Below are 12,104 nucleotides of genomic sequence, written 5' to 3'. Positions count from 1 at the left end.
GCCAGGATGGTCTCGATCTCCTGACCTCGTGATCCGCCCGTCTCGGCCTCCCAAAGTGCTGGGATTACAGGCTTGAGCCACCGCGCCCGGCCTCTCTTTCTTTTTCTATTTTCTTTCTTTCCTTTCTTCCTCTCTTTCTCTCTTCTCTTTTCTTTCTTTTTGAGACAGAGTCTTGCTCTGTCACTCTGTTGCCTAAGCTGGAGTGCAATGGCACAATCTTGGCTGACTGCAACCTCTGCCTCCTGGGTTCAAGTGATTCTTGTGCTTCAGCTACCCAAGTAGCTGGAATTACAGGTGTGCACCATCATGCTCAGCTTATTTTTGTGTTTCTAGTAGAGACAGGGTTTCATTATGTTGGCCAGGCTGGTCTCAAACTCCTGGTCTCAAGCGCCTTTCCTGTCTTGACCTCCCACAGTGCTGGGATTACATGCATGAACTGCCATGCCTGGCCTGATAGAGAATTTTCTAAAGAGACAAACTATGATAAGAAGATGCATATTATCCACAACTAAGCAGTATTATTTATTTAAAATATACTTTATATGATAAAACATATATGCTTATTGTAAAAATTGCTCACCCAATAAAAGAACAAATGAAGTAAATTGGAAGTCTTGTTTGTTCTCCTCCCACAAATCCTGACATTTTGATGTGCATTGTTCTAGGCCTTCTTCTAACATATATACATAAATAATATGCTATTGAACCACATGATGTGTTACATTATCAACATTGCTCCAGATCGGGCGCGGTGGCTCACGCCTATAATCCCAGCACTTTGGGAGGCCGAGGCGGGTAGATCACCTGAGGTTGGGAATTCGAGACCAGCCTGGCCAACATGGTGAAACCCCGACTCTACTAAAAACACAAAAATTAGCGAGGCGTGGTGGCTCACTTCTGTAGTTCCAGCTCCTTGGGAGGCTGAGGCAAGAGAATCGCTTGCAACTGGGAGGTGGAGGTTGCAGTGAGCCGAGATTATGCCGCTACACTCGAGCCTGGGTGGCAGAGCAAGACTCCATCTCAAAAAAACCCCCCCAAAAAACAAAAAAATTGCTCCATTTAAACTTAACACATTGTAGACATCTGACTGTAAGTGTAAATGCTGACCTAGCTCATTAATAACCCATTTTGCCTATTTAGAATGTTTAGAATAATAAAGGACATAAGGAGCATAGATTGTTTCAGGGTAATGTTAAGGTTCCTTTCTTTTGATAATATTTTAGGTAATAGTTGATTCTAACTATTCAAATGACTATCTGGAATCATAGCTGTTTAAATATGCCATTATAACCGGGCATGGTGGCTCACGCCTGTAATCCCACCACTTTGGAAGGCTGAGGTGGGTGGATCATGAGGTCAAGAGATAGAGAACATCCTGGTCAACATGGTGAAACCCCGTCTCAACTAAAAATACAAAAATTAGCTGGGCGTGGTGGTGCGCACCTGTAGTCCCAGCTAACTGGGAGGCTGAGGCAGGAGAATCGCGTGAACCCAGGAGGCGGAGGTTGCAGTGAGCCGAGATCCTGACTTTGCACTCCACACTCCAGCCTGGCAACAGAGCGAGACTCCGTCTCATAAAAAACATACAAAGAAACAAACGAACAAGAATAAGAAGTAGCTATGGGCACATACATCATATTATTTAAAAAAATGACAAAAGGGTAATTGGATTACAGATTACCTGACTTGGTAATAAGTTATAAACACTAGTTTCCATCCTCCCCAATTTCTGAATATTTACGGAGCTGCTAACCAATATTTATACTTCTATGTTTCTCCATTCCTTTTTATTTAGCCTGGACCTCCTTGGGTGTGTGTTGGAGGAGGAAAAGTGGAATGCCTCTGCATTCTGCATGTTAAGTAATGTGTTTTATTTTTTACAAAATAATTCCACACTCCACGCCCCCTTAATTTCCACTCATTTAGCATCCCAATATTTTTCCTGACTGTCTTAGCTCTCATTCCTGAGAATTTAGTTGAGTCCAATGTCTCTCCAACTGGATACCAGTTCTATTCTATTCCTCCTCAGCTAAAGGAATAAGGAGAAAAATGTACTAGAGAGCATAGCAGTCGAAATAAGTATATGATAGACAATTTTTTTTTTTTTTCGTGGAGACAGGGTTTCTCTATGTTGCCCAGGCTGGTCTTGAACTTCTGAGCTCAAGTGATCTGCCCACCTTAGCTTCCCAAAGTGCTGGGATTACAGGCGCGAGCCACTGCACGTGTATATGATAGACTCTTAAATAATAGGGTTGAACTAGATGATAGTGTAGGTTCCTTTGAGTCTGAGATGGTCTTATTTCCACTTTCTGTGATCTTTCCATCACTGCTTTGCTACACATTTATTTAGTGGCATAATGGACTATAGTGGTATGATATTATACAAATCTCAAAAAGTTCTTGTGGTAATTGAGATGATGCCTCGCATGGTGGTCTCATTTCTGCTCTCCCCTTTAAATATCAGTCTTCTTCCTTGTAATGCTGAATAGGACATTTCATGTTCTGTTTTCCTATTTGCATTTTGAGAAGATATTGTAAAAGTACATTTGGACTGGTCTTTTCTGGCTCATTGATAATTTACAATATCTATCTCTTCCTTTAACCTTTGTAATCTTATGTGAAAGATATATAATGTGTACATTAGGTAGGGCAAGGGGAGAAATCTACCTTGAAGCAGTTGAGTTCTAGGTCAAGGTCTGTAGGGGAAAACACGTTTTGCTGTCAATGTAATGAGTCAGTCATCTTGGGTACGCTCAGGAAAGGAAGCTAATAAGTTACACAATGCACTGTGATTACTAGTTAATCGGTTTAGCATATTTATTCCTTAATTTAATTCAACTCAAGGGACGCCTCCTTCTCAAGTAAGGGCTTATCTCAGCATTCTATGGCTTTCTAGTGCTTCAAAGAACACGATTCCTGAATTCATCTTATCAATTTTACAATTTATCATTGTTTGAATTTCATTAAATGCTTAATTTTCCTGGGAGGAATGGAAACATCCCAAATAGCTCCCATACAGCAAATATCTTTTCTGCACATTACATTTCCAATGTACTCCACATGAATTGATAACTATTCTTTTCCTTTTGCCTTTAGGGAAGAAAATATGTTTGTAAGACACAAAGAACCACCAAATTTGACCGTGTAAAAACATAAGGCCAGAATTTAGAAAAATAGGACTGGGCCCCAGGTTCTCAGGGCATCTGAGAGCAAGGTCCATTCGGCTCCAGTCGCACGGTTTTACTAAGGATCGGTCTGGCACATGCATTCCTTCTGCTAACCACTCACAGGATTACTGAGTTGCACACTGTCTCTGCCTGCCCCTCGCTCGCCTCTGTGCACAGCTGACTCCTACATATTCTTCGAAGCTCTTTTCACTTGTGACTGGTGAGGGGGTAGTTTTTTACTTTATATTATTTATTTATTTATTTTCGAGATGGAGTCTCGCTTTGTCGCCCAGGCTGGAGTGCAGTGGCAACATCTCAGCTCACTGCAACCCCCACCTCCCAGGTTCAAGCGATTCTCCTGCCTCAGCTTCCCCTAGCAGCTGGCATTACAGGCACGTGCCACCATGCCTGGCTAATTTTTGCATTTTTAGTGGAGACGAGGTTTCACCATGTTGGCCAGGCTGGTCTTGAACTCCTGACCTCAGGTGATCCACCCCCCTTGGCCTCCCAATGTGCTGGGATTACAGGTGTGAGCCACCGTGCCCAGTCTACTTTATATCCTTTACATTTTTAAGTTTTTTTTTTCCAACAAGAATGTGTTACAGTAAAAATGAAAATTAAAGGAATGGAAAAAAGTAAAACAAACAAACAAACAAAAAACCCTCCAACCCTCTGCTTGGTTGTCTCCTCTGCAATGTTTTTTCCAACCAGTTTCCAAATCCTCTTTCCCCTTCATCCATGTTACTCATGCTCAGCTCCTTCTTCTGTGAACTCCTCTGGACTCTCATCGTTCATTTTAAGCTGAGGCCTTATTCTACACAGTGCAGTCATTATAGGTTCACTTATCTATTGTTCTCACTAGATTATAAGCTCTGCAAGAGCAGGATGTTTAAACATTTCTAATATCTATCTTAGTACCTGGCACATCATATTCTCTTGATGCTCAGCAAATTCTCTTGAATATGGAATGAAAGAGAAAGGAGCATGGCCCTCCTATGAAGAGAAAGGGAGATGACAATGCCATGGAAAAGCCATTCTCACTCATTTCTGGCCCCTCTGGCTCTTGGGAACACTCATACAACACACCAATCCCAGCAGACCTCAGCATGGCTTCCTGCAATTGCCTCCGTGGCATTGCCCTGTAAGGCTGTGCTTAGGTGGGACTGGCGAGCCCATCCTCATTTTCTCTCCTTTACCTGAGTGCAGTACTGTTTTTCAAGCCTCTGGCTTTCCTTTTGTTTCTGGCAGGTCAGCGACACCACAGACACAATGGTGCTGTTGTAGTTCTCTTGGGAAGATGTCCAGGACATCAAGGCAGTGGTTGAGCTTAAAACGTGGACACTCACGTGCTGGGGCTTCTCGGTCAGTTCTTCAATCCACTCTCCTGAAGGACCTGCACATTTCAAATTGGAACACAGGGGAGGCTGCACATTGCACTGATTAAGATAAGAGATTCTGGTTTAAAAAAATCATGTTTTCTTTTCGCCCTTACAATGAGATTCAAAGTAAGATGGGTGGTCAGACTCGCAACTCTTCGGGTCCTCTGCCCAGCTGCAACCCTCTACCCCTTGACCTCATCTTGATCTAAACAGCAGCCTGGGCAATAACAGCAGAAATGAAAGCACCACTTCAATCGTCGTGTGCATGTGAGAGTATTCTGGTAAATTCTTCACCAGAGAAAATTTACTTCTCTTTTAACAAAGAGTGAACATGGCAGTGTGGCGTTTCATCAGGGCTTATAATTCCTTTGCTACTAGGATCTTTGGTCTCTACGAATAATTACTTCGAGATCCAAATCAGCCTAGACTACTATCATGTGAAAACGTTTGAATTTGGCAACAGTGAGAACAAAAAGGCAGGTTGTGATTCTATTAGAGAAGAAACACGCAACAGGCTGGCTCCATTAAAGAAGCTGGCTGAAACCTGGGTGATAATTTGAGGAACACAACAGGATCCTTACCATAAAATATCTCCATAGAAGTGCCCATCCTTAGCTTTGTTCTCTTATGTTCATAAAGTGGTTCTTAACACAGTGCCTGACACCTAGTAAGGACTCAAGACGTGTTAAGGTGATTATTATCTACAGAAATTCCTTGCTGAAATGCAAATGTGAAACTTCCATTTATTTGCTTAGGATGCATTTCTCAGCTCCTTAATTTAATGCTGTATTCCTAGGCTGAGACCCAGGAGAGGAAAAGGATCAAGTGGCTCCACTGGGGAGGACAGACTAAGGTTCGGTGTAAATGGTGCAAGGGAAATGATAATAAAAAATGATATTAATTATAGTAAAGAGATATGGAATCCATTATATATTTATATATTTTTTCCTGGCAGGTCAGTGACACCACAGACACAAGGATGCTACCATAGTTCTCTTGGGACGATGTCTAGGACATCACAGTAGTGGTTGAGCTTAAAACATGGATGCTCACATATAAACTGCTTTTCAGCATATAAACTGTTTTTAGCATGTAAACTTCAAGTTTATATGCGTTACATATTTCATTCCTTTAACTTATATTTATTTACTTATTTATTCGTTTATTTATTTTGAGATGGAGTGTCACTCTGTCACCCAGGCTGGAGCGCAGCCTTATCTCGGCTCACTGCAACCTCCACCTACTGGGATCAAGTGATTCTCCTGCCTCAGCCTCCCGAGTAGGTGGGATTACAGGTGCCCACCACCACGCCTGGCTAATATTTGTACTTTTAGTAGAGAGAGGGTTTCACCATGTTGGCCAGATTAGTCTCGAACTCCTGACCTCAGGGGATCCGCCTGCCTTGGCCTCCCAAAGTGCTGGGGTTACAGGTGTGAGCCACCGTGCTTGGCCCCTTTAACTTTTATAACAAGCCAATGAGATAAGTACTTTTATTAAATCTCACTTGTCAGATGTGAAAACTGAGGCAGAGATAGGGTAAATCGAACTAGGATTCACACACAGGAAGTCTCTGATTCCAAAATCCATGCTCTCAACCCTGCATGAGACTTCCTAGAGCACTATGAAATAGTAAAAATTTGGAGACAGGATATTGCACTAAGACTCAGTTTGGTCCTTATTAGTGGTGCAACTTTGGACAAATGAGTTAACGTCTCTGAATCTCAGTCATTGCATCTGTTAAATGGATAAATCATGGAATTTTAGAATAGAGCAGAACTTTAGAGACCCACTGCCTTATTTTGCTCATATGATTTGGCTCTGTCCCCACCCAAATATCATCTCGAATTGTAATCCCCACTTATCGAGGGAGGGACCTGATGGGAGGTAATTAGATCATGGAGGCGGTTTCCCCCATGCTGTTCTCAAGATAATGAGGGAGTTCTCACGAGATCTGATGGTTTAAAAGTGGCAGTTTCACCTGCTCTCTCTCTCTGTCCTGCCACCCTGTGAAGAAGGTTCTTGCTTCCCTTTCGCCTTCTGCGGTGATTGTACGTTTCCTGAGACCTCCCCAGCCACACTGAACTGTGAGTCAATTAAACCTCTTTCCTTTATAAATTACTCAGTCTCAAGTAGTGCTTTATAGCAGTGTGAAAATGGACTAATACATTTGCTGATGAGGAAACTGAGGCCCAGAGATATAAACAAGCTGCCTGAAGTCACAGAGCTAGTAAGTGCTTGTGACCCAACCCAGACCTCCTGTCTCCTGAGTTAGCGCTTTGTGACAATCTGATTAATTCACCTCATAAAGTTGCTGTTGGGATCAAATGAGATAATATGTATTAGCGAACTACATAAACATGAAGTGTTGCTACTGTTCTGAAGAGTACTGGTGCAGTGGGGGCACAGAGGGCAAAGGTTGAAGGAAGCAAAACAAATTCAGTTATTTAACAGTTTTACCTTATGACTGACCTGATAATCAACCCGAGGAATTGGGTCATTGCAGGCTAAATGAAAACGGATTTTGTTATCAAATATTCCTGAGTTCTAATCTTAATTTTGACGCTTGGGGAAGTCACTGAACTTTCTGCGATTCAGTTTGTTTTTTAATGTGCAAAATGGGGGTCATGAAAGTGTTCCCTTCATAAGGCTATTGGCAGACTAGTGCAAATTCCTACCTGAATTCTCATCTCTCGGAAGGCCTTCAAAGCTACATAAATGTAAATTATAATGCAACAACATGAACATATAATAAATTGTAATGTAACAGCTCAACACCAGAATATGTGAAACAGTTTGGTCAGGAAAAATGGGCTGAAAATATAATTTAGCTGGTGTGTGACTACATTATGCTGAGCAAACGTGAGCCACCCTAATTTGTTGCTCATTTACCCAGTTAGGTGTATTTATATACGTGGTATCTGTTTTTTAAACCAAAGAAGTATATGCAGTACATCTGAATAACTCATTACCACAGAACAGAATCTCCTAAGCACTTAAAAAGTCATTCTTTTAGCAACAGAGAAAAAACAAAACTTCTGGGAGCCTGTATTTTTCTAGATAAATATTAAGATGTATCTTTTTAAAGTAATCACATTTTTGAGCAATTCTGACATATTCTCAATGGTACTAGTCACTTTAGATACTCTAATAGAGCAGAGCGCATGAAAGATACAAGTCATTCCATAAATATTTCTTGAATGTACAAAAGAATGAATAAATATGCAAACGGTATAACTCCAGCCTAGGATTTTACAATTTGACATGAGAAGCAAGATACACCTAAAATAAATCTAGAAAAATACCACGCACTAATAAGTTCTGTGTTTTGTGCTGTGTACTATGAGACAGAATAGGAATTCAGAGAAGAGAAGTCAGAAAGACCAGAATTGTTGCGGAGTTTTTGTGGGGTCTGTTCACATGTGCAGTGGATCTGTACTGGTGCAGAAAGAGACTATTTGGTCAGTGAGGCGTTTTTTAGTCTTATGGAAAGAATGAAATACTCAACTTTGTTCTCTGTCTTAAGTAATCACATGTCCAAGGTCTCTAACACTTGAAAGACACACAAGGCAGTTGGGAATACCTTTTCTATGCATCTGATAAATCTTTAAGGCCTTTCTTTTGCCAGAGGTGACATTTTTGGTTGTTCTTTTAGTAAAAATATTATATGGTATATTTTTAACATTTTTAAGCTGCTACATAAACTGAGCTCCTCTTTTGTTCTCATCCATTCTTGAACAAAAGGTGGTATTTTGCCTTTCCAGATGGCAATAGGATATGCGGTATATGCGGTGGTTATCCTTTTCTGAAAGCAATTTATTCTTTGCCTTCTGGTTTTTCTTTCTACTGATCGGAGGCACATATAACTCCTGATAGGGTAAGTTACTGATTTTTGACCTCTATACTTCCAGTAAACATAGTCAGTTTAGCCAAACATGTTATAGAGGCAGGCACTGTTTGTGCAACCTTCAGAGGCTAACTTTTGCTGTGCTGTTACTCTTATGGAATTGGTAGAGGCCACCCTAGGACTTGACATTGGGGCTTTTAGGTTGCTCTGGCTATGGCTTTTTCCACCAATTTTATGGAGACCACCTGGGTGTACTTGAATCTTTGTCTTTCTTTCGAGCTTCACGAGCTCAATACTCTAATGAGATTTTTCACAGTCCTATAATGTCATCTCATTATGGCCTCAAGCAAATGTCGTATTTCCCAAACTGTATGTCCACATCCTTGGAGGGTTTGTTATGGCTAATGTGGAAGGTCAGTTTGATAAATGTTCAATTATCACAATAGTGAAAAGAATCCTCAAGTTAAACCCGTGGATAGGATTGCTACTATTAAATATGCATCTATTTCCTCTGCTGTCCAAAGCTTGTGGATCTCAGCCTCTCCTGATCTTGAAGACTTCTCCGCACCTCTAAGGTTTGTGAATAGTTGATATCTGAGCATCAATAATCTCGCCAGTTCCCTTGTTCTAGCTCCCCAGTAAGTGTAAAATGATCTCTTTGTTACTTACTGATATAAAAGCTGAGTGATTTTGCTGACTGACTTTTTCGACTTTCACAAGATCCTGAGGAACTAAAGGTTGTCACAGATAACTTATATTTCCCAGGTTCCTTCAGTTCTGCGACAAATTCATGTGCTTCTTCATCCACCGTCAAATATTCAGTAAAGTTCTCTAAATCATATATAGAAAAGAGAAGATATATGAATTGACACCTGGAAAGGCCCTGGGTATAGACAAGTCAATTAATGAAAAAAAAAAATTAGGTATTTTAAATGTTCCCTCCTTTTGTCAAGATCAGTTACACCTCTAAATTAAAGGTACTATTAAAGAATATAAGTAAGAGTTCCATATTTTTACAACCTTCCAAATAACAAAACTCAAATACGGCATTCAAATCAATAAAACTAGGGATGGGTCTACACTATGCATCTTTATGTACTCCTACCCAACAAAATTATGTTTACAAAACAGAAATAGATAGTCAGGAACAGATAACAATTGTTGGCTTCCTCATCACGAGGTAAGGGCTAAAAAATAACCAGCATCAAATATCTTGTAAGTTCTTTGTGGTAGTATTAACCATTCAGAAGTGCTTTAACATTTATTTAAAATACATCTCATTTTTTAAGATCTATTTTCTGATGTACCCCAGAACTTAAAAGTAAAATTTAAAAGTAATAATCATGGTAATATTTTTCCTTCATCCATTTGCTTTCAGATCTTCTTAAAGAAAGAATTATTTCACATTGCATGACAGTCCATCCATCCTCTGCTGCTTATTACTTCATTTGAAGTCATTATCATCAGTTGGTGACTACAACAGCCTTCAAAAGAAGACACTGTAGTCAGATAAATGCATAGTAGAACCTCCATGAGAACAGGCAGTAAAAAATTTTTGTAATGACAAGATCCTATTTGCCATAGGAACATATTTAGGAACAGAAAAATAAAAGACGATTAGGGAAACTTTAAAAAAAATGTAGGCAATTCCAAGAAAATGACTTTTGACTCAAATAATTAAGAATTTTCATTTTATGTGTTATTTGGTTATGGTTGAATGCTGTATCATCTTGTATAGAAGAATCCACAGATTTTTGTTGTATCTCATGCTATTAAGTAAAATAGGAATAAACAATATGTCAGTATATGAGACTACATGGGCCTTAAACTCTTACCCTAAAAATAAGGCTATCATTGTAACCTCAAATTTTTACAAATTATAACCTCTGCCACTCAAACTACCAGACCGGAAAATGGAAAATGAAGCATATTATTGTAAAAACTAAACAAACAACAAATAACCATAAAAATCTACCAAACAACAATTGAGATAGGTATCATGACCCAAACTTGCTGAAAGTCATGGCTCTACTTTCCTAAGTTAGTAGGCTAAAATATAAAGATGAATCTCAGATGCTGAGTTAGTCAATGCAAAATGTAATATAGTAGCTATATGGAAATGTCAGTAGCTGGGTATTTTCCATGTTACTATCAGCTTCTCTTTGGAAAACTGTGGTGCTTGTTCCAGAGGGACACACCCTAAAGGGAACAAGAGTAGCTGGTTAGCAGGACACAAGCCTCATATTCTTGAGGAAAGTAGTAATGTGTTCATAAGTATTACTTTGCTGCCATGTTTAAAAATTTGCATATGAGAAAACAGAAAATTTCTCTAGGATATGCTGTAATATTCTGGGATAGTTAGATCTTTGATTCAAAATATTTCCAAATATGATGTTTTCCTCATTGTTCTGAGACATGAGAAATATCAGGCAGTAAAATGTATACAGTTGGCAGTACTCACAACCTGTGAATCACCCAAACCTTCTGATTCTTACCCAGTCTATTCATTTGGGTTTTCTGCTCTGTCTGCATTGGATACCCAATTACATTCTTCCCTTTCTTTACCATTATTCTTTGGCTGTTGACTGTTTATGATCAGTGTTTCTAAACTCAAATTTAAAAACACTTCAATTCCCCTTCCTTTGTATCAGTTCTTATTTCCTCTGATTTACTACTGCTTTACCTTCTCGTTCAATATGAATATGGAAGCCATCAAAAGCAGTGGGTGGTTTGGGTGGTAACCAGGTCAATATCATTTGCACAGGGGAAAAGGAGAAAGAGCCTGATGTTGACTTCTCTGTCTCACTGAGTGTACTGTTATTTTCGTATTCCATGGGAAGTACGCTGACAAATTCATCTTCACTTTCAGGAGTTGCAGATGCACTGTCCCACCAATATGGCTGAGATGTAGTTTCATAGTCACTGCTATTAAAATCAGGCCAACCGGAAGAAATGTTGCCCGAGGGAATTTCAGGGGTTTCTTCTGTAAAATGGAAGAGTTTTTCTTTTCCTATTGTATCTTGTGATCTCATGAAGGATTCCTCTGGGAAATTGCCACTCTGTTCTTCCCAGTTGTTTTTGTTCAAGTTTACGATACGAACGGAAATATTCTGAGGTGGATAAGGGGCTGTAAGAGAGAGAATTTTCATTTTCAAGTAATTTTTAATTCAATTAGAGTGAATAATTTCTTAATGAGTCAGGGACAAAAGCAGATTTTTAAAAATGGAATTTAATTTTACTTCTAATACACAGACAAATTTACGTCAAGATAAACTGTGTTTTTCTCCATATACATACTTCTAACATTTTGTGGATGATGTGTACCTGTTAACATACCACTAGTCACACTTGAAATACATTAACTTGCAATATTATGCTTGTTGAAGTGGTAATTTAACCACTTCTAAAAACAGAGTATGTAAATATTTTTCAGTTTATCATAATCTCACTTACAAAAAAATGTATCTCTGTTCCTGGATTTTTATTACAAAGAAAAAACAAGTATAGTGTACTTATAGCTATGAAGATGAAAATACTCCATGTGACATAGTTGCACCTAGGAGAGTTGCATGCATGTGCTGCCTTTAGAGATGTTAACACACATGTTAGAAATATGGCTTCATTGGCCGGGCGCGGTGGCTCAAGCCTGTAATCCCAGCACTTTGGGAGGCCGAGACGGGCGGATCACGAGGTCAGGAGATCGAGGCCATCCTG

The 12,104-nt window shown here is 39.6% G+C and overlaps 1 protein-coding gene across 2 annotated transcripts in view; it reads right to left on the bottom strand.

Moving 5' to 3' along the window:
- The window catches only part of PTPRO (protein tyrosine phosphatase, receptor type, O), a 278,428-nt gene that overhangs the window by 89,954 nt on the left and 176,370 nt on the right, over positions 1 to 12,104 (bottom strand). For both annotated transcript variants that reach the window (XM_011954422.1, XM_011954430.1), the window contains exons 5-7: positions 11,074 to 11,517; positions 9,060 to 9,221; positions 4,364 to 4,560 (exon numbers count right to left, since the gene is read on the bottom strand). In XM_011954422.1, coding sequence (XP_011809812.1) covers positions 4,364 to 4,560; positions 9,060 to 9,221; positions 11,074 to 11,517 — 803 coding nt within the window. The remainder of the gene's footprint in view (positions 1 to 4,363; positions 4,561 to 9,059; positions 9,222 to 11,073; positions 11,518 to 12,104) is intronic.

This window comes from Colobus angolensis, unplaced genomic scaffold, assembly GCF_000951035.1.
Source record: "Colobus angolensis palliatus isolate OR3802 unplaced genomic scaffold, Cang.pa_1.0 Scaffold11, whole genome shotgun sequence".
NCBI lineage: Eukaryota > Metazoa > Chordata > Mammalia > Primates > Cercopithecidae > Colobus > Colobus angolensis.
This window is presented reverse-complemented; position numbering and strand designations above follow the sequence as displayed.